Source organism: Lepisma saccharinum, chromosome 4, assembly GCF_977018435.1.
Source record: "Lepisma saccharinum chromosome 4, izLepSacc3.1, whole genome shotgun sequence".
NCBI lineage: Eukaryota > Metazoa > Arthropoda > Insecta > Zygentoma > Lepismatidae > Lepisma > Lepisma saccharinum.
Window position 1 is genome coordinate 89,193,191 of NC_139232.1, and position 24,440 is coordinate 89,217,630.

General features: G+C 38.3%; 1 protein-coding gene across 1 annotated transcript in view; it reads left to right on the forward strand.

The window, feature by feature from the left end:
• The window catches only part of LOC145987257 (uncharacterized), a 563,513-nt gene that overhangs the window by 498,876 nt on the left and 40,197 nt on the right, over positions 1 to 24,440 (forward strand). The window contains exon 5 of the mRNA XM_083121773.1: positions 8,004 to 8,241. Coding sequence (XP_082977899.1) covers positions 8,004 to 8,241 — 238 coding nt within the window. The remainder of the gene's footprint in view (positions 1 to 8,003; positions 8,242 to 24,440) is intronic.

Consider the following 24,440-nt stretch of genomic DNA (forward strand, 5'->3'; position numbering starts at 1 on the left):
ATTATCGTAAAGTTTATGTAAAAAGACATATTTACATATAATAATCGACTGTATCGTATTGAGAAAAGAAGTGTTTTCAGTTAACTTATGTTATCACATATCAAGATGGTTGTGGTACATAACAGGCAAATATAGCTATCGAATGAGATATTCGAATGGATCAAGTCCATTGAAAACGCAACATAATCGCAGCACATAAAAAAAAAACACATCATAATCTTCTGTACCGTATTGAAGAAATGGGTATATTTCAGTAGACTTGAAGCAAGATCACCATTTTATGCGCTCAATTATCAAGATGGTTGTGAAGCATAACAGACAAATGCAGCAATCGAGAGAGGCATTCGATAGGAGCAGGTCCATTCAAAACACAAAAATAATCAAACCATAACACATTTCTCCGAGGATTCGAGCCGAATTCGATTGTGTGAAAGGCGTGAAACAGATAATAACTTCAAAATTGCCACCGGAGCGACAAAAGAATACAAATGAAATAGAGAGGAGGTGGGGAGGGAGAGAAGAGATTATGGAAAGAGGATATTGTGAAATTTTCCCCCGTTTTCGTCCAAACGGGCTGGAATCATTGATGCAACGCAAACCCGATGACAAAAGACTTGTTGGGAGGGAAGATGTGGACGCGTAGATTGCTCAAGTAGGGTTTTATCACGCGAGTCAAGTACAAATAAAAAGAAAGAATTGAAAAAAATGAAGTAGCGGAATCTTTGTATCCGTTTAGCAGGCGCTCCTGGTCCGAGCAGAACTGAAAAAAACCAAGAGTCCATACGGGGGATATCTCCTTTTCCCCAGCTTTCTTTTCACTCCTCAGCCCTATTTCTTCTTTATTGATTTGGTAATCAGCACCCAGAGAAAAAAAAAGAGGAAGAGAATGACGGAAAAGAAGAGAAGAAGGCAAGAAAGGGAGAAAATAGCGGTCCTGCCAAGTTCTTGGAAGGAAATTGTACCTAGTATTTGGGTCCTGGATCTCCCGTGGGGCCTCTCAGGCTTTCAAACTGGTTCAGAGTCTAATCTGGGATAAAGGTGAACCAAGTCGATTCCCCCCTTGTTAAGTAGAATGCACGTGGAAGGTACAGATAGAATAAATTATTGGAACGGAAAGCAGAATGGAGGGATTAAGGTGATTACAACAGAAAGGGTGAGCAAAGTAAGGCACTGAGTGGTTGATAAATACGAGAGTCCCGAGTATTGATGTTGATCAGGAATGTTGCTCCGGAGTTCAATTTAAGAGAATGGGACGGAGGGTGTGAGTCCAAGTTTAAAAGGCTTGGCGAGAAGAACTGGTCGAATGCCCTATCCACATCTGTTCTGCAGTAACGTTTGCATCTTTTACTAATTTGCAATGTTTCCTAAATTGCTATTCCTTGTATAAGGGCCGCATTTGAGCTAGTGGTATTTATTATCATCTTCTCATAGTACGTAGATCAGTCTTAATGCCTAAGTTTTATCTATTTTACGTCTCATTACTAGAGCCACAGCGGTTCGGTCGGGATCAGCACAGCTCGCTGCTAGGAGTCCTGGTTTAGAAGCCCGACTTTGTCTCTTTCATGATGAAAACTGACTAGAATAATAGCAATAAGGAAATAAACGAGTGACATATTTTTTAAAAAAAGTCAGTAGAATAATTTTAGCTATTGAAAGAAAAAAATCGGTATTTTGCACTCTATCTTAAAACATGTCTGATTTCATTGAAATACAATTTAACACTCTCCCACGTTCTGAGGTATTGATTTGAAGTGAGAATTTCATCAAATTCTGTAAAAAATAATGGGAGTTGTTGTGGTTATTGTTATTGATTTGCTTCATTTTACTTCGCTTTTCTGCCACTTTTGACTACTCGAGAAGATGAAAATGAGTGATGATATGATGAGATTGATTCATGGACACTCACAAAGAACACCCGTACACAGGCCGGGATTCGAACCCGGGATCTCTGGCGTCGTAGCGCGCTCTGATAACAACGCAGATCAGCTTATCGTGGTCACAAACTTCTTACATCATGCATTTTATTTACACACACACACACACACACAGAGAGAGAGAGAGAGAGAGAGAGAGAGACAGAGAGAGAGAGAGAGACAGAGAGAGACAGAGCCGCGGTGGGCCAGCCGGTTTGGTTTGATCTCCGGTGCGAGTTATTTAAAGAAGGAATTTCCCTGCATGATGCAACTCTGGGGTTTACCCAGCCTCTGACCACCTTGAACGGCATATGTATTTATTCTCTTCCCGAGATCGATACTTGGCTAGGGGTGTTCAAATTCTGCAATGAGGCTGTCTGGGAAATTCACTGGTTCGGACGGACCTTTATCGAAAACCTTGACTCCTAACCACAGTATCGGGATTGACCGATCTCTATCGGAAAACAAGCGAATTATTACCACACAACGTATGTAAAGGGGATAAAATTCCTCTCAACCTACGGCAAGTTTTTACGTCAATTGCGCTTGCGAATAAAGCGCCTTACACTATAACTAGTACGTGACTTTTGACTCATGGTAAATATTTGCTTATGAGCATATGTGACAAGAAAAAAAAATATTTTAAGTCATATCAAGACGTTTCTTTCTTACCTCGATTTGTAATATAATTTAGTTCTAAAGCTTTGCAGACAGGTTATACATAGGTGCTTTCACAACAATAGACCAAATACAATCCACGCTATCGTTGTGAATCCAAAAACGAGAACGGTTCTTGAAATATGGAGTTCGTTTCCACAATAGAAACTTGTGCGCCGAGATCAAAGCTTCTTCCCCTGGCGGGATTGATCGATGAAGGCAACGGGACAACTCTAATTTCCTTACTTTCCGAATAACAATGCCATTAAAACTGGAAATAATTATCACTCAACGCTGTTTCAGGAAGTTGATGAAGATAAACAACATTGCTTTCAAGGAGGTCCGCGCTCCAACGTCTCACGAGGAACAAGGGCTCACAATTAACGGTTCATTTGATCATTTCTACAGAGAGAACGGAGAACTATTGAATGCGCAAGATGTTTGGAGTGGGTAGGCCCTTCCTGGAAAATGTACCCTGCCCTTTCAATTAAATTTCGCACAACCACAGGAGGAAATATACTATTACGTCATAGCCCTTACAGATGGCTGCAGGGATAATTGTTCCGGAAAAGTATTCTGAGAATTCTGAGAGTGGTGAAGTTAAAGGGCCGTATGCCTTGCATTACTTAGAATTGGTACTTCTCTTAAGAATTATATGTACGGAATTAATGAATGTACTCTGTAACATATGTCGAGCACCCTTATATCTTTTGATGCTTGAATAATATAAAATTGACTTACCTTTGGAGCTTCTTAATGAAGTTCTTAAAATGTTACATGTAAGGAATCTACGAGTAGACATACACAAACAGCCCATACATCCTCACTGTTGATTAAATGTAAAATTGATCATATTTCCGTTACTGTCAAAACATCCTCTTTCTGCTATAGGGTAAATCGGTGTACTTTTCTTTCTGTACTCTAAAAGCCCCTCCCCCTCTTGTGACTAGATATGACGATGCGATTAATCAATGCTTCACTCAACAAAATCTATTTTCACTTGAAATCTAATACTTTGCGGAACTATAACAAAACTAAATTCTTATTTCGAATCATAAGTTAAGCACATTATTTTGTGCTTATTCCTCAATTATCTTTATCCTTATTATCATTATGTATTCCCTTGGTCACTAGTAAAGTCTCTTAAGAGTTGCTCTTAGAGTTAATGAAAGTTGTGGTGAATTTTAGGTTGTACTTAAATGACAACTGAATTCGATTTTAAAGCACTGTGAAATAGTGTCACATGTTTTGATCCAAATTGCCTTGCGACAGTTTTGTGCAAAGCTTTAAGTTTTCATTTTGAAAAGTCAATTGTCATGCGCGAGGAAATATTCTCTTAGGAATTTATAAATTTTACCATTAATATAGATTATCCTCTTTAAACAATTAAGGAGTTGCTTCACGGTTCATTGTTCGTATTATGTACTGCAATAACTGTATTGCACTCTAAGGACTTTTTTAACAACAGTCTCTTTCTCTGAAAAAGTATTTTATGTAACGTACTAAATCATTGGAGCAAGACTTATTTTCCGGGAATGTATCAATACCGGTCAAGATCACGTATCTATAAACCTATTGCCTGAGAAGTGTTATTGCAATATAACATAACTTTTCTACCTCTTAGTTTAATTGTAACGATGAATGATGATGGGATGGGATAGGTGGAGAAATATGCATTATGGAACGACTAGGTCATGCTGGGATTTGAGCAGAGAATCTTCTGGTTTGAGATCATGAGTCGAACATTACATACTCTTGCTTTTCAAGGTGGTTTGAGTGAGAATGATTTATTTATTTGGCTCATTTTACTTAGCTTTTCTGCCACTTGGGGGTTAATCGCAAAGATGAAGGTGAGTTTCGATATGATGAAATTACGAAGTGACACAAAGAACACCTAAGCACAGGACGGGATTCTAACCAGTGACCCCTAGCATCGTAGCGCGCGGTGCTAACCACTCTGCCACGGGGTAGGCGTAGATGAGAATGAGACAAAGATAACGTAGTGTCAACGTTGCCTCATTCTAATTCTGCAGTTTCCTGCGTGGCTTAATATCTGCTTAGTCCTGATTACTTTATGCAAGATACTAAATGTTATTCTGAAACTGGAGCGAATTGGAAGACTACATTTAGGATTTTCAGTCTGTTTTCTCCAAATAGTATTTCTTCCGTTGTCTTGTTTCTTTCTTGTCATTTTTCTATCTCTTTCATGTTTAACTCTGTCTCTTTAGACGAGATCCCCTTGAGCGCCATCTCGGATATTGCAGCTGAAACATTGATGAAGTTCAGGTGAGACCGTTGAAACTTTTAAGTTGCGGACTACGAAGAAAGATTTCCAAAGCTTTATATCCACCTTCCTAGTGTCGAAAGAGTGAAGTTTTCCACTTTCTTTTGTTTCCTCCATGACTGAAACTCGGAGACCCTAATGTGATACTATTTACTATTCAATGAGAGGCTAAAGCTTCTACCGCATGTTCCTCCAGCTCTCAGTAAAATGTCAACTAGAGTAAATTGTATTTTGTTGTAGACTGTTGAAAAATTAATTTGCAATTTTGCAACTTGAAGGAAGTTTTTTCTGAAGAGGAAATTACTTAAAAAATTCAAAGGCGCAAGTAAAGAACAAACCATCATGTTGAACATGGAGGAACGTGTAAAATGTTACTTGGAGACCACGTGGTAGTCTGACCGTAGGAAAACCTACTCAGTACTGTTTTGGATAATTGTTTCATAGTTTAAAAATGTATGAAACCATGGGAATCGACATTGGGGCATTGGAATGGTCAGGAGTGCCAGACATTTTCTACCACATTACTCTTCCTTGAAAGGACTCTACATACTATGAAAGTATATGGGCATTTTACTGTGTCACCCTGTGTTTATGTATGTAATATTATTTACTTCAATCCTGGGGTCCCGGGTTCAATACCCGGTGGACGAACATAGTGGTTCGGATCCCACTTTAAACTGTAGATCCAGTCCCGATTAGCCTTACTGTGCATAAACTGAACTTAAAACACTAAATCAAGCAACCAACCATTTACTTCAATCTCTTGCTCCATGAAATCCTGTAGAGTCTCATTACGTTAATATCTAAATTTTCCTGTGAGAATATGTGACAATAATTACAAAATGTACTAGTAGCTGGGAGAGTTTTTTTTTATATACAAATTTGCATGGTATTCTAGAAGGATCATTTCCCATCAACGTGCTTGCAATGTTTCCCTTCTCCACGCAATTAACAGTAAAATCCTAGTCGTATTAGATGTAATATCAAATAAGAAGAGACACCTTTTGTTGTTTTTGACAACTTTTGCAATAAATACTCACTGTGTTTATTTGTTCAGTGTTTGATGGTAATTTTATCTACAGTGTATTTCTCTCCTACTTCCTTTAAGAAATATTGATTACAGCAAATACTATGCTTGGTTTGGTTTGATTTGGTGTTTTAAGTCCACTTTATGCACATTAAGGCTAAACGGGACTGGACCTACGGTTTAAAGTGGGATCCGAACCACTATGTGCCTCCACCGGGTATCGAACCCGGGACCCCTTGATTACAAGGCAATGACGCTACCACTGCGCCATCGGGGAGGCCCGGCAAATACTATGCTGATAATAATATATTTCTTATACTGATTCCATAAGTTAGCAATGCAGGTGATAAGATACAAATAAGAAGAATATTCTGCATTATGTAAAAAGTAAGCTACAGGAACTGATTTAACACGAAATACATGAACATGTTTATATTTATGAATTTTCCTCCCAGCTTTATGGAATTACGTTTTCATGCTTCTGACTTTTCATTGTTGTGAATCAATATTAACGATGAATATTAAGAAACTCTTGTACAAATAAAGTACTCCTTCAACAATAAATTTAAAGCTATGCAAATGCTTTAAAAATTCCTCCTCCTAATAGAAATCTATTTGGGATCCCACCAAATTATGTCCCAATTATTAAAAGTGACTGGGTAGCCCCCCAAAATAACACAAACGTACGATGTGTATGTAGCTAAGAGCAGGTTCTGTTCCATTAGTCACACTGAGCGTGACTACTATTGCCGCCTGCTAAGCCATACATGAAATGGGCATCGGCCAATTATGCATTTGAATGCCTGTCCATTTGACTGTACCTGCACTTACGTCCGTGATGAACACACAACTGACAGTACTTCCTCGATGCTGGTCCGGCAAGCAGTGACGTAATTCGCATGACAAGCTCACTACGTCTTGCTGTGCGCACGGGACGCCACTTATGGTAAACCGCCGAACTGACACGTTGTACAGTCACGGATAATGCCGGCTTGTAATGAATACATTGACTTTCAATGGAATCGTTACAATCCGGCAGTGTCCGTGACTGTACCTTCCCCTGCTCCATACGTGCATCCGGGGGGTTCACCATAATGTCTACTACATTACATGCGGACTGCGTGTTCTGGTATGGGGTGTTGTGTGATGTAGTAGTATACGAACTGTAATGTGTCAATAAAGCACTTCCTGACTACGATGTGTTTCTCGAACCGCCCCCCCTCCTCCAAATTTCAATCGGGGTCAACGCCAATGTCTCCCACCATGTTTCCTGCCAGTTCAAATGTGGGGTATGTAGCATCTGACAGTCTTTTCGACATTCCACACTACACAGCTTTGGCCTCATACACAGTGTGCAGCGTTTTCGAAAATGCGCTCTAACGTGTCAATGACGCATTTCCAGACCCATGTTCATGTAACATGATTTCATCGTCTCCACGTGAGGAATATGTTCCCCAAATATTGACATATATTTATGTTACACCCTGTATATATGTACATTGATGCGTTCATTGGTTTACTAGTGTGCTTGTGGTCTAATAACGAAACACAAGAAGTATCTCTTGCCTCATCGTCATTAAAGTCTCTTTCCTGGCGTACATAATATAAAGTTGTAGTCACTATAGTAGATAAATGCTTCAAGGAATCTTGAAGGAATTTATTTCATTTTGATAAATATTATCATGAAGAATACGAAATATCTTGCTCGTTATTTTGCATATGACTTAGGTGCAGAGGCCAGAAGCGTTGTTTCAGTTCATTGTAAAAGAAAATTATATTTGATAATTACCTTATTATCTACATGATAATCTCTGTGTTATGTTCACCTTAGTACTTTCAGAAAAGTTCTATAACGTAGTGCGACCTCTTTTGTGAAATATTTCACATTTAATATTTTTTTTTAATAAGGAAGCAAGATAATGGTTTATTGAGTTTGGGAATGGGGTTGTCTTGTTATTAATTCAGGTAGTACATATTTTTACTGAATTACTTCTGTTTTATAGAAAATCCCAGAATGTAATACACATAAGTGATATTTAATTCTTATCTCAAGCAATGAACATAGCTGAAAAACACAATTATACCGCACTTGCTAACCACGTGATTTCTTTTTGATTTTCAGGTTCCTTCGTCATATTTGAGGCTTTACGAAGTCATCGTGGAGCCAAACAATTTAGAAACGTCGGTTCTTGGGGTGGAAATCGACACGGACAGCACGAGTTTCCGAGAAGGGAAGCTGACGTTGCGCTGTGTCGCCACTTTGTATAATCTCTATAGGAAAACGAAAGACATTGTTCTGCAGGAAGACACACCAAAACTTGCCTCCGTCCTCGGCTCAAGAGACGCTCCAGCTCACAGAGGTATGTTGTGGTTTTCTTATTGTTTAGCTCAATAGATGTTCAAGGTTACAGAGTTGTGGTTTTCTTATTGTTTGTTTCTATTGTGCTCAATATATGTTCAAACTCACTGAGTTGTGGATTTCGTATTGTTTGTTTCTAATCGGCTCAATAGATGTTCGAACTAACAGAGTTGTAGCTTTCTTATTGTGTGTTTCTACTCGGCTCATTAGATGTTCAAACTCACATAGTTGTGGTTTTCTTATTGTGTGTTTCTACTCGACTCAATAGATGTTCAACCTCACATCGTTGTGGCTTTTTTATTGTGTGTTTCTACTTGACTCAATAGATGTTCAAACTCACAGAGTTGTGCCATTATTGTTTGTTCCTACTCGACTCAATAGATGATCAAGCTCAAACAGTTGTGGTTTTGTTATTGTGTGTTTCTACTGGGCTCAATAGATGTTCAAACTCATTGAGTTGTGGTTTTCTTATTGTTTGTTTCTTAATATGATTAACCATGACGCAACAGCCTTCTATGGGCCCAGGCATGTTAAGCGACTTTTCATTGGCTGACGATTGGTCAGCTCATCTTGTCCTATCAACCCTGTTTTCTGCCGTTCGACACCAGAGTTCACTGCTTCTATTCGAGTAGCTCCCAAATTGTCCTCACGATGCGGTGTCATCATCGAAATCTTGGGGGCTCCCACAAATTCAAATCCGGACCGCGGGAAACCCACAGTCGGTGAAAGTTACATAAAAAGCTAGTTCCTGAACCCTGAACATTCCGGTAAACATAATGGTGGTCTGTTTCTCTTCAGTTAGGACTAGAAAACTTTGCATATATAGCTAGGTACATTGTATTTTTTGGCCTTCGGTGTACTTTGTCAGTTTTGCAGGCCTTTATAGCATTTTTCTTTGTTTCTTAACTACATTTTGGTCCTCCACAAAGAATTAGGGGAGTTTATTGCATATGTGCAATGCATTATTGGATGTTACCACAATATTTAAAATATTCTACCGTTAACATTTAACGGTTTGCCTGTTGATTCAGAAAAACGGAACACACCGTTCTCCTTTTTAGTGAAGGGCAGGTATCACCGTCACGATTTTGAGATACCTGTTAGATTCATTGCAAACAGAACTCTTAACAAATACGAAGTCATTTACGTTGTCGATTTTAAAACAAGTTATTTTTAATACAAATTATTGATAAGTAATGTGTTCTACATATACAGCTTTGAACATTAGGATAAGCTGAATTATGTAACTTATGATGTCCAGTAGGAACTAGTCAGTATTTCAGCAAAACCATAGACAAAGGAACACAGGCAGTACTTTCGCAATCAGCAAAACAAAATAAACATAAGCAGAAATTTGATTACATTTTGTTTCATAGTGTAAAATTCAGTCCTTGATCAGGACTAGAGATATTAGACATTTTTACTATGTCAATAACATTTTGCTTTAAGTTGATCAAGAGGGACAGCGAATATATCCACACTATTAACTTTGGTACAAACATAATAATAATAATTTATTTTCATTCATTAGCCTAACAAAAGCTATTAAAAATACTGATGCAGGTGTCAGTCTGCCTTAGTCGCAACCATCTATGCAAGTGCGCATGCGCTGACTAGACGAGTCCAGTGGGAAAATAGGGGTGGAAAGTATAAGGGAAATAGGTTCTACTTCTGAAAACAACATAATAAGGGGTTGGGCCTCTTAAATATGACGGATGCAAGTGTTGACGCGCCCCAAAATTTTATATCAATCAATCAAACCAGGAGGTTATTGTGGCAGTAACGTATAATATGTTTTCTACTGGTCCTTATTCTCGGCAAGGTCAATAGACGCTTAACCATCCTTACCAATTTGCATCAGGTCCATCTTCGTCTTTCCCTTCCCATAGGTCTCTTACCATCAGGTTTCCCAACGAGAACCGCATAACCATTTCTTCCCCATTTCTTCTTGCATGCTACATGGCCTACCAACTGAAGTTGAATAATTCTGATAATATCCAAACTTGATAACAGTGGCGCAACAAACAGGGGGGCAGGGGGGCATTGCCCCCCAACCTTGGTCGGAAATGTGTTATAGGGGGGCCGGGGGGGCAAACAATGACGGCCAAGTGTACCTGCAGAGGGGCAATTACAGCCCAGATCTTCAAATTTTATGCAAAAAAAAATAATTTTCCTAAAATATTCTTGCTCGCTTCGCTCGCAATGCCTCCTTTTCTTAGTCTTATTAAGTTCAGAACCGGCGAGAGACGGCCCTGGCCGCCGAACGGTGTACATGAATAAAACTTGTAATATTGATTGATTTTTTTAAGTCTACTTTATGCACAGAAATGCTAATTGAGACTGGGCCTATAGCTTAAAGTGGGTTCCGAACCACTATGTGCCTCCACCGGGTATCAAACCCGGGAACCCTTGATCACCTCGCTTCGCTCGCAATGTATCATTGTTATCTGTAATGCATTGTAAATTACCAGACAGAGAAATAGGACTTGTCTTAATTCATTTTGTTTTAAATACATGAACAATTGTTTTGAGGAAAGGGAGCGTGCACATTTGAGAGACAATTTATGTAATTTTTGCTGTTGGTTTATTGTGAGATGGCTGAATTTGTTGTGTAATACATTTACATAATATATGTTGCATAAACTTGTATTAAATAATCTTTGAATACGCACACAATTTAGTGTCCGCGTCACTCCATGTTGCATAATGTGAAACATAATGTTGTGCATAAAGTTATACATGTTAATGTAAAAATGAATTTATTTGGAATGCATTTATCAAGCATTTTCTCTTTCAAAATCTTGTGTGCTTGTTTTCCATTATTAATGTGAAATTGAAAGTCTTGAAAAATAGCTAATTCAAATCGTTTCTTCGAACACAAATGCTTTAGTAACAACTTCTACCCCTTTAGCAAATTTACGAGGGTAATAACGTATTTGATACTACTAGTAATAATAATAATAATGATGTTGGTCCCGGTTCGAATCCCGGCTTGAGCATGGATGTTTGTGAGTGTCCATTCATCAATTTCATCATATCATCACTCACCCCCATGTTCGCAAATTAACCAAAAGTGGCACAATAACCGAAGTAAAATAAAGCAAATCAATATTAACAATAATAATAATAGTAGTAATAGTAGTAATAATAATGTTATCATAATCTTATAATAACATTATTATTATCTATTTTAAAAGTATTATTATTATTATTATTATTATTATTATTATTGGTACGTTTATCCTAGTACTTGCCCTCCTCCCAGACAAAAATTCGTGGTTGCGCCTCTGCGTGAGGATAGATGGCGCAGTTTGGTATTATGTAACCTTTTATACTCCCTCCTGCATGCATAATTACTGTATAGCATATTTTATCTTTTAGATTATTTAGACGAGAAGATAAAACATGAATAGAGACATGATATGGTATTACCCTTTTTTTTCGATTGATGCTACTCCTAAATATGCTAATTCTCTTAGGCCAAGATTAAGAAAATGATCGCGAATCTAAGTTAACTAGTAACTAGGGCTGTAGACGTGTGGATATTTTCTTAACAAATCCTGTAGAACTGAAATAAATGTTAGTACTTGACCGGAAAATACTCCGTTCAAAACAACTTAAATGTAACATTTTCACTGTGCATAAAATACACATTCTTATTCTATGAAAATTGGTCCAAATGAAGTCAATGTAAATGCTTACGAATCGCATGAATTTTCAAGGAAGGATATCACCTCTCTTGTTCCTAAGAGTTTTTCTTATTATTTATCCAGACCTGAATAGCATTGCAGTAAACCTTGTGGATGAGTGGTCAACGAAATCAAAGGCTCTAGAATCGAATCCCAGCTAAGGCATGGATAACTAATCGAGTACAATAGTAAAAATGAACTATATTAGATCCCCACCCTGGGGGAGGGGGAGGTAAATTGAGCGTTTGGGAGAATTTTCATTGCGAGATCGTTACACTTCGAAAAGTACTAATCGGATTCATATACTAGACCCAAAGACGTAGAAAAACTCTTTTACAGTCTTACGGCGGGCGCCCTACATGCTGGCAAGGGATTTGAGGGGCAGGGAATAAGCCGTAGACCAACCAGCCAACAGATGTGGCGCCGAGAGTTACGACGTCGCGGGAGGACGTGCTGCGCGCACCACGTTCTACAGGCTGCTGTTTCTTATCGCGCTGGATTGGTCGCTTCCCGACTTCTCACTTCCCTTGCTAGCATTTTGGGCGCCCGCCGCAAGACTGGACGAGAGCTATTGCCACAGGAGTACGATCGGAGTTGGAGCTCCAGTAACGGCACCACAAAAATGTTATGTCAACCTCGGCAGCATAGAGGCGCACAAGTTGAAATGGAAGATATTGTTTGTGAATTAAGTCTCATTGTCGCGATTATTGTATATCGGTGAAAATCTAACAAAAAATATAAAAATTAAACGCATAGTTTAATACATCCCACTTGAAACGTTCTGCAAGTACGCTCTGAACGTGAGTACATCCTTTGAAAAAATCCACATTATATTTACAAACCTTCCTCATCTCCCTTAAGAGAGTTAAATTAATGTTGACATTACACAGTCACTCCATTCCGTGCGACAGAAGTCTTTCTGTGAACACAAAAGTAAAGATTTCTGAATTTCTACGCGTCTTTTCCCACAGAAGCCTGTTACGTGGCAACGCTGCAACATTTCTTATCAGAGGAGCGCGCGGGCGGGAGCGCTCAGGGCGGGAAAACTTTGCAGATGAAGAGAATGACAAAGGGAAGATCCTCATTCTAAGTAGCTATAACAACCGCTTCATTTAATATTCAATTTGGGGAGATACTCTTCGTTGTTCTTCTCTTTCGCACCAGAGCAAGGAAGAGAGGGCGAGATAGCTGAGGATAAAGGACCGAAGCAGGAAAACGAGGGAGGGAAGAGAAAAAGAGTCATGAGAAAGAACTGGGACAGAATGGCAATGAAGGGATCTTGACAATACAGATGGAAGGGTGGAAATATGCTGAATATGGAATTTCAAAGTCGAACGTTACGTCAAAAAAAAAAGAGGAAGAGAGAAAAGAAAGCCACGTTCAGAAAATATTAATTTTAGGGAGAATTCACACCGAAGAAACATGAGACACGCGACATGCGACACGAGACGCGTGTCGCTTGGAAGCGAACCCTCAGTAATCAATGCAACCTTTCGAACCGAAGAGACACGGCAAGATGCACGTGTCGCATGTCGCTTACGTGTCTCACGGACTGTGCCGTTTTCTCAATATCGTGCATCGTGTCGCCTCAGTATGTTGTTCGCGTATGCGCAGAGAATGCTTCATTCCAACGAGCTGTATTCAGACTCTAGAAGAGAGCCCAACCGGAAGCCTTACAACGTATTTGAAGCTCAAATTTGATGATTTAATAAAGTATCGATATGTACAATGTTTTAAGATTTAAACACAACGTTCATTTCGATTTTATCAAGTTTTTGATGCAGTGTTTTCGCCAATTTACGACGTGTTTTTATTTGAAAAAGCCAGCATATGGAGGTGCTTTAGTCCACATTACATCAGTCAACATGGTCAAGTAATCTAGTACTCATCCGCCGGGCCGCGACCCGATACCGTCCCCTCGAATCAACTATACTGAGCTGCGAAAGGTTCTGTTGAAAATTGTTGACAACTATCATAATCCCAATATCTTATTTAAGTTGTGAATTTTCGTTTTTTAAGTCCATTTTAAGCACAAATATACTTATCAGGACTCGACCTATAGTTTAAAGTGGTACCCTCGCCACAACCCTCGCCGGGTTGTCGAACTCGGCATCACTTAATTACAAGGAGACGACATTACCACTTTGTCATTCATATTTTTATATTTGTCAACAATTCTACACACGTAATCAAACTATCATTATTCTCTATGATATGATGATTATGCTAGAACTTATTTATCAATATTTAATTTAATTTCATAGGTACATGTTAATTCATGCGTAAAATCTTAAATACTGTAAAGATTTACGAGCAAACTTCTTGAACTAAGGGCATTGACTTAAGAAAATACTGGGACATGGTTTCATTTCTCTAGTCTTTAAGTATTCGCTTTGTCCAGTTTGGAAAGTCTAGCGTATACAGTTTGATGTCAGTGCATATTATATATATCTCAGTTTTCTCATGCACAACATGTCTCTCCCGAGTTTCAATAACTTGCACAAATTTTACAATGCGATTTAGATGTAACAATGTCTCTTGTTACGTTTTTTTAGGGTGACTAATAAACTAATTAATGCCATTATATCGGCATCATCTTGCGGACTGAGCAATGAAACAAGTGTTGCTTGCTGTGTGTCGCGTGCATCTTGTATATTCAGCAGGGTTGGCAAAATGTTTGTTTCTTTTTAAAGAAATACATGTATTTTAGTCTTAACTCTCGCATGTAGGCTGTTCGAGAAGCTTCAACTAATCCAGGGTTGCCAGACCCACTGAGTTTACGTGGTAGCTACTCTGTCTTTTTTTTGTTTTGTTATTTTAATATATTTTATCGTGAATGCGACTGACATTATCAACAATGTGCATATTTTGCAGTGAGGAATAAAACGGTTTCATTCATGTAGTATTAAATTTTTAAAATATTTTGAACACCTGTAAAAATAGAGCCAGGTTTTTTTCAACGTGACCCACTGGTATTCATCACGATATGTTTCTTTGTTAATTCAATATACATTTTCAGCCACTGAACAGATTTATATACACAATAAACAGAATAACACGCAATGAATCAAAGGCATAGTTATAGAACACGCAAATAACCACAAACTGTCAAACACCAAGTATCAGCATGTGTTTTAAACAAGTCTTGAAAGAAAAACATGTTTAAAACACTTTGTCTCTTCGGTGTGAAACTCTCGTGTCTCGTGTCGCATGTCGCGTGTCTCTTCGGTGTGAATTCTCCCTAATAGAAACGACATGAATGGAAGCGTATAATTTCTGTTTTTAAAGAGCCGTGGTTTTACGGGCAATGACGTAGGCAAGGGAATGGCTGATGGGGGTTGCAGCCCACCCCCCGCCCCAGCTTACAGATAGCGAGCTTATCAACAGTGTACTGTCAACCCCCCATGGAAATGCACAACTTTCATTGCAAGTTACAATAATGAAGAATGCTTGTTACTTTTATTGTTAATAACAGAAATAATGTTCAGTTAGTATTCGAACAGAATAACCAAAGTACAAACCGTTTTACATCGAAAAATAGTGTAAAATACAGAAAAAAAATATATTTCCATATGTCACAATATAATTGAAGGGTTTGGGTGTAAAACATGGTAAAAGTGATATTTTGGTCATTCGCAAAACATAAACTTTAGTATGAAAACAGTCCCCACGTTTATTTGTAAATGTTAGTAACACAATAGAACTGCTTTTAGATACACTAGGCTAACTGTATGAAATGTAAAAATAATGGAAATGAGCTGTCCTAGATAGTAATTCATTCGGTGGATTGAGTAGATGTTTCCCACGGATATAACAACAATAATAGCAGTAATCGATATTGAAATAAATTGGACTGTGTCCATTAGTTTGCTCCCGTATATCAATTGAAACAATGTTAATAAAAATAACGAATATTATTTTTAGTATTCAACTTTTATCTATGGCCTGACCCCCACTTACCCCTACAAAAATTGTGGCGACGCCCACGTCAGTGATACGTGTTTGCTTGCCATGACGTCAGCTGCTCGCTTGTTGATTAAGAGTTTACGGTTAGTCTTACTCACTCCCGATATGAAAGTGCCTAACAGCCAGGGATCTTTGGGAAATAACTCCTCTACCTGAAAAGTCCTCTTTTCTACCACGTTTGGCTAATTTCGGCCAAGAGGATGAGTGATGCTATGACGAAATTAATGAAGGGACACTCACAAAGAACACACACACGCTAAGACAGCGATTCGAACCCGGAACCCCTCCTGCAGTAGTGCTCTGTGCTATACTCTAGTAAGATAAATAAGTTGTGTTAAATAGCAAATTGCGCGCGCGCACACACACACATCCATACATATATTCTATTCTGAGACAAATAATTAGTGTATCAGAATACGTGATTCAAAGAATTGTTCCCAAAGAAGCACGGCATGTATATCTCATCTATTTTTATCCCAGATATTGAAAATAAATATTGGTCCGCGCCTTGCGAAATCGGGAATTGTTTGTTCAAATTCCAGGATATATTTGTGACACCATTTTTCCCATTCACTTTCACTGTATATGTTTAATATTTGAAGTATTAAGGATGCAGATTGGAAACACTGACTCTTTACTGCGCATGTTCGTATTCCGGAAGCAAAATTGGTAACTGTCAAATTATAATTGATTTATTTAATATTTTGCCGTCCTGACACAATTGGTGGCCATAATCACTCTTTGATTTTTCATCACATTATAATTTAGTTATAAAATGTTCGATGGAATTTGAAATGAAAATTCACAAATTGGATTGGACAGACGCCAAAAATAAGTATGATTTACTCGCTGAGCGTCAATACACATATACGCAATTGTTATCTGCAATTTGAAAGTAATTTTAAATAATAATATTACCCTAACGAATACTTTACATAAGATACATGAAAATGCTGAAATTAAATTTCTTAAAGTAGATGGGACGATTGTTCCTTAATGTATTAATCTTTGAATACAAGAAGGGGTCAGGTCCGTACCCAAGGGAGGAGGGGGCAAGGGGGTCATGCCCCCCCACAGAGTCATGGAATATTTTATGCTAACCTATAAAAACCTACAAAAATAACACGGACGATTTTTATGATTTTGCAAGAGTTTCTGTTTTCTTCTTTCATAAATGAATGTGTTGTTTCTGGAGAGAGACCGACTACAGAAGTCTGTAGCCTACTATATTTATTAATTTTAGTTTTATAACCATTTATGCGAAGGTACCAAACGTCCCAATTTGATCGGCACAGTTCACCATTTTTACTCAATGTTCTGACTTTTTTCGAACTGCAGTCTTGATGAGAAAATTTCCTTTTGTTGGTTAATTAACATTCAGAAATGTTCTTCATTATAAGGATCATTCCGTAGCGTTGGTGGTCACATACAGAGCACGAATTCCCACGGCGGAAAGGGGATCTCCCACCTTTCCCCCAAAGATCTTGTTCTATTAAAATATTCCCCCCATCAAAATTTTGCAAGACTTTGGGTAAGACTTTGTGTTATAACAACAAATATAAGCAATTAGTTTTGACTTCAAACAATCTATAATAAGAATAATATCATAAACCCATACAAAGAAAGAAGAACAAAGAATGATTTTATGTATGTGTGTGAATGTTGCATACATCTCTTGTTCTCTCTCTTCTCTCGTTAGGGCTTGTAAGAGCATGGGGGTAAAAACGCACTTCTACATTCATAGATAACGTTTTGAAAATATATCAAATTGGACTATTAAGAAATGGAGCCGTAGCTGAAAAGGTGGGTGTCATTGTCACCCTAGGCCCCTGGAACATCAAAATTAGACCGACCTGTTATTTCTCCTCCATTTCTCACCTACTTTCGTCGGGAATAAAACATAGCACATCTTAATTTAATAGGAAACTAATGTCTTCTTGAAGTTTCTCATTTTTTGTCGCTCCACGTAGTAAACTTTAATTTGCAATCGAGTTTGCAGATTTGAACAATAACACACACTGCTTGAATGAAGATGATATGGGATGTACGTACAACCGAACCGACTACCCTTTTATTAGCCACATTTCTTGAATGCTGAGTTTTCTTTTCGTCGAATTCAACGGAAAAGAGTAGGTACATAAAATGTATTGAATGTCTAAGTATGCCAGCTACATCTAGAGGAAGGGGGGTGCAATGCAAATTCGGTGCAGGGGGTGTGAAAATCTATTCTCGTCATAGGCGCTGAAATCTCTAGCTTCAACTCTGATAAGGAAATGTTTAGAGCGACCATTAATAGATTTACACCATTATAGAAACATAAAACAATAAAAGTATGAAAATTTAATTATCATTATTAATAAAGAGCAATAATGAGATTTTATTAAAAACATTTCATTAATTTCTTGACATTTTGAACCAGTTGTTAAAGGAAGTAATTTGCTAGTTTATAATACCAAATTACGCGTTTCTTTAGTAATTAACGCAGGCTTATTAAGAGTGGCATGCCGTTACGTTGTAAAATGCATTCGTTTATTAAACTTCCAGTATGAAAAGTTGAATTTGTTCTCGGAGGTTCATTTTCATGTTTCTGTTTCGCCAGTTTACGTGTCTAAATTTGGAATCAAAGCTTCCTTAGTTGTTGAAATATCTTTACCACTGGCGTACATATGGATGATTGAACAGTAAATCTTTGACTTTATGAGGAATTTCGCATAATGCTACCTCGTGGATCGTGAAAAAGACTACGAACAACATTTTATTTCTATGAAACGTATCAATATCTATAGGTAATAATCGCAAGTATTAGAAGTCATTTGTATACATGTATGTGCATCATCTCGATGTATTTGAAATGAAAACGGTAAACCGTGAGCAAGTGTTTTGAAATTTCAAAGGGATTTTCAATTTTTATTGAACATCAAAGTAGTATTAAACAGTAATGAAGATGCTGTAAACATTACGAATGAAGATCTTACAGTTGTTTCTGCTTAAATAGAAAGAGAGAGTGAGAGACATCTCTTATCAAGGTTGCTAAATATTGCTACAGCATTGTTAATTTTCTCTTCAGAAGACACCCTTTACTTAATTATACGACGCACGTTTTTAGAAGCGATATCGGGCGGGGCCACTAAGAGGGTGTGCGTGGCGATCAGCCAATGGCAGGAGTGCAACGTTGTACAGTTAGGAGACTGCGGCGCGGAAGTTAAAAGCCGTGTTTTGTATTTTTCTTGCGCCCAAGAAGTTTTCATAAAATTCGCCACATTAAGGTTCTTCATAAGATGGGGAAATACATTTTGAACCTGACTGTCCAAGTCCCATGAATTTCCGTCGTCTACAGCCGGAGTTATCGTTTCTGGAAGTAACAAGGGAAACATCACCTTTCATTTCCTTCCGCCTGGTTTCTTCTTTGCCACCGTGTTGACGCAGCTGAGTTGTTGTGTCTAGGGAAAACTGTGGGTGTAAATTCGCCTCGATATAAACAATGACCCTTCATTGTTCTGGGCGTTCTCGAACATTGCAAGTCTGGGTCAGTTTGAGTTCAGCGTTTTCGTAGCAAGGTCGGTGTAAAATTATTCGCTTATCGTTCACTCGTGCGCCACAAAGAACAGTTTGTGAAAAGATAAAATACAGCCCTTTCGTGCAATAGTGTGTGTTACGTGTGTTCTTTTTATTTTAAATAATATTGCTCTCAAAACCTAGCACCAGTAGTACAGGCACCAAGGGTGCAAAATCTAATCATTAACCTCCAGGAGAGTGACTCGGTAGTGAAATCAGTGACATGGAGACCGAGGAAGACGACGAGAACGGTGATGAATAAATTCCTTCAAGATTCTTTCAGGTATGGGTTTCTCGTATATGCTACAGTGATATGATATTATATATAATCCTGTGTAGAAATATTCACTATATTATTTAACTGTAGTCATATATACTGTGCATGCATTATCAAAATAATGGACACAGCGCAGTAACACTGGCTGGGTATTGGCCGAACTCATGTTCCTTCTAAAAGCATGCGCCGTATAGATTTGTCTCATTTTATGTCGCTTTGTTCCACTTTTGGATATTCGTTACGATGAGCACGAACGGTGATTAGGGACCAGGACACACGTTGCACCAGCACAATAATGTCTCAACGTGTGCTCTTATTCCTGTGGATAATAAATGGAGGAACCCCCTAGTTGCGCCCATCCTCCACCGGCACAAATACCGTAGTGTGCGCTTATTGTCCTGGTGCTGTAAGTTTAGACCAGGATGTCTGTTCAGTGAATGTTGTACGATTCCCCCGTTTATTTTTATAAGCTTATTTATTTACTATTAATATAGTTACAATATGTTTGTTTGTTACAATACCTTTTTTGTAATTAATTACCAAGTCTGTTCTGGTAACCAGTACAGGCTTGGTTTAGATGACACCTGAAAATTATTTGTGTAAATTAAGTAATGTGAGGTTGTTTTTTTAATTATTATTATCATTTTCTTATGTTGGCGATTGTTCCGGAAAGGGACTACGGGACAAAGCCTGGATTGGGTAAGGGTAGGGAGTGAAGTTTTAGTGAAGAAGGAATAAGTAGTAATGGTGTAGCCTAAGTACAGTAATCCTGGGAACTTCAGGGAACAGGGGGTTGCCTGGGATGCATCAGGATGTCTTGAGAGGAGAGGGGGTTTAGATTGTGTTGAGAACAGTTACAAACATAACAAATATGTCCAAAGTAGAAAGGATTTGTCAAATAATATTTAATTATAATTAAAATTCACAAGTGACAAGGAGAGACATGAGTTGGAAACATGTTCAAGGGCCAATAATGGGAGATGGAAACCTCGGAATAGCATCTAAACAACATCCTTCATTTCCAGAACGTGGTACTAAGCAATATACTCTCAGTCCACTGTCAATACCATTTTGTAATTTAAAGTTTCCTGTTTTTCATTCACTCACTAAAGTGAGCTGAAAAGTGTTTACGTTAAACAAATCTCTCGTGCAGGATACGAAAAAAAAACATTTGCGTCGACTGCGTTTTAAACAAACAAGCAGTGAGTGCTTCTGTCCCCTCCCCTTGAGTAAAAAAGCCGCGTTAAAATCATTTACAGTAACCTCGCAGCCATTTCCAGCACTCGTTGATGACGTCATTTACCCAGATGCTATTTGCTCTATAATTAATATTTAACGCGTGTCGGTGAAATTGAGCTGTAAGTGGTGTGGAAAAGGAGAAAAAAAGCTATAATTTGCCAAGTGCACCACCGCGAGGGTATACATCTTTTTTGCCTCTGAAGTGTTTTAAAAGTATGGTTAATTAATGCATTTTTATATACACGTTTTGCTAGGTGCTTATTTGTGTATTATGTTTACCCAGCTTCCCTGCGGAGAGGGTGGGGGGGGGGGGGTGAGCGTGACGCGGCACGAAGCCAGAGGTCCAAGGTTAAATCCCTGGTTAAGGAATGGATGTATATTTGTTTGCTTACTGTATCATAGATCCCCATCGTTGCGTTTAACGCAAGAGTTAAAATAATCGAAAAAAGTTTATATATTATATATATATATTTTTTAATTGTTGTTTTAAGTTCACTAAGGCTAATCGGGACTGGGCCTACAGTTTAAAGTGGTATCCAAACCACTGTTCCTCCACGGGTATCGAACACGGGACACTTTGATTTCAATGCGACGACGTTACCACTACGCCATCGGGGAGGCTAAGTGTATACTATAAAACAATACATACGCAGATTCTACCTCATGGATAACAGCGTAAACAAATGACTGGCGCTCTGGACTTTGGCGCGAGCGGTCCCCGGGTTCGATTCCCGGCGTGAGTCCCTCAAATTTTCGGTGTTAGACCAGCATCGTGAGGTCAACTGGGGTGCTACTTGGATAGAAATACTGTAGTCTTGAATGCCAGAAGACTGCTGCGATTGGATTCGATGCACTGACTACACGTCACCCAATTGCAACGTTTCACAGAAGCTCGATCCTTAAAATTCGCCACGGCCTTGTTAAACTTAATGCAAAGGTTTTGCCAATATTATTAGCCTTTTCCAGTCGGTGGTATCTGGATTCCATAGAGACCTCATGGATTGCTAGATATTAGATTCATTTTCCCACTACACACCATTAAAATAAATTAGAATACATTGATGCTTATCATTTTGAAGGTTTATGGGAGTGTCCGTTTATTCCTCGCACTGAAGGGCTTAATGAGCAAGGGACCTTAATTTATTTAGGGCATGATTTTTTAAGAGTCCGCACTGGCTTTACTTGTCTAATTCAAGTAAATTAGTGTCCGAAGGTACCACGTTGGGCAAGATGTGTATCTGCTGTATCATCTTTAGGTTCGAACTCTTTTCTCTGCTTCTCCTAAGCCAGAACTGTTGCAGAGGTTTGCCAGCTACTGGCTGGCCGAGAACTGAGGAAATGCCTGCGCTCGCGTTTATATAGACCCCGAGTGGCGCTGGCAAGCGGTGCTCCGCGGAACTACTTGCTGTTGTGGGCAGAGAGATGCGCACGGGTATGGAGTTTACAGCGGGCCCTCGGCCGGCCCGCAGTAGCACTACATCGTAACGTTCTGGCATGAACGTGGGATCGAACCAAGAGCCTTAACCATTCTGGTGGGTGATGTAACTCGCTAATCATTCATCCTCATTATTTGAGCACTCGCTACTCATGGTAAGCTAGATGGTAATAAGCAAGAGGTACTAACTACACACTTTGAAATGGAAAAACACGAGCATTTGGATTTTCAAGTCTAGATCAACATGGTTGGAAATGGATAATACCTGTGTGTCTCCCTGCTGACAGCTCTTCAAGTCAATTTGCACTCGATCGCTCAATCTCCCCAGTTGCTTCGCGTTCCAAGACTCAAGCCAGAAGACCACTCTCCACCCGTTGCTCTGTTTTGTTCTCTTCCCTGTTTCCCTGGTGATTGCCCTGCAATACATGTTGATCAGCGTCTTAACTCCAATAAACCAGAAATATTTGTAAATAACTGACATGACAGTCCTTGAATGCCTGAGAAAACAACGGCCGGTGATTTAGGTTTATGAATTCTGGTTTGATATAATTCTCTATTTAGAGGAGATTGATACGACATGCATAGCGCTATGCACATTAAACGTGTACTAGCATAATATCGAATTCAATTGTGTCCTAACAGAAAACAGTACAGATCATATTTACAATAAGATTTATTAAAGGATTAAGCCTCACAGGACTAAAACTAAATCAAAATATTGCAAGTTAAATTGTTAAGAATGAAGAAAAAGTAAGAAAATGAAGACAATCACTTCACCAAGAATGATTTTTACACACTGAAGTAAAATAGGCTCTTGACAGGCCCTGATCCTCAGAGGGTTATTACGTCATAGAGTAAGACCCTACCTACGTGCTGCAGTAGTCTATGCACCACGTTATGAAGGCATCGATTCTGCTAGCAAATCCTGTTTTTTTTCTTATTATTAGCGCCGTAATTTACCTGGAAACGTAAAAAAAAATGACTCAAAATAGCCAAAATGAGAAAACACCTTCTTCTAACAACATTGACCATCAGAGAAGACTATTCTAAATGAATAAGGGTAATGGTATTTCAATGTAAAACGCTCTTGTTCTAGAATCCGAACGAGATTAATCTGGGAAAATGTGTAATTAGATTTTCATCGTGTTCTTCATTTGACCTCTCCATCATACATACAATATGTAATTAGATATGAGCGTACATATAGGTATATAATATTATATACTTATTAATCCTGCAACCATTCTCGCTACAACAACGCTCGTAACATATATCCTTCAGGGTATACAATCTCATTAACTAATTAACTGAATGTTGCTACGAAACTTACAAATTAGTGACCGAGCGAACACGATCCTTTCAGCATTTTACAGACCTTTCTCCTCATGAACAATTTCATCAACATTGCAGACATATTTCGTGGTAAAAAGAATTCCCTCTTGAAGTATGCTCTAGTATTTGTAAGAAGTAAAAAATAAACATGAAGTTCCCATAAACATAGGATGTTACTTAATTGATTTAATTATATGTACAGTTATCCGCAATAAAAGTAGGACATCTACTTTCTGAAATGCTCGCTTAACCTGTAGTGCGTTGTGTGTGTTGCGTAAATCTGATACGCCTTGTTTATTTTGGCCATATTTAATAGTTTAATTGTTTTCTGTTAATTTCACAGACATCTGTTTGATATATTTGTTAGTTTCAATACTGTTGTTTGTGTTGATTTAAATTTGTAATTTTTGCTGTATATTTGTTACACGCAATATCGGAAGCGGAAGTCATTTCCGGTTTATAAACATTTGTAGAACTGTCCAATCTTTTATTGATTCCGTTGCCGGGACAACAGTGCGTGAAAAGGAAAAAGTAAGTTGAGTTGCGTTGAGATGATGTTAATTTTGTGAAAAACACTGTTATAAAGGGAAAGCCGCAGCTTAATTGAAAGGTGATTGTGTTCGTGAATATTGTTGTTATTTTGCAGTTAATGTTTAAAGGTATAATGTGTTATTAAATTTGTAAATGACAAGAAGCTATTTCTTTTT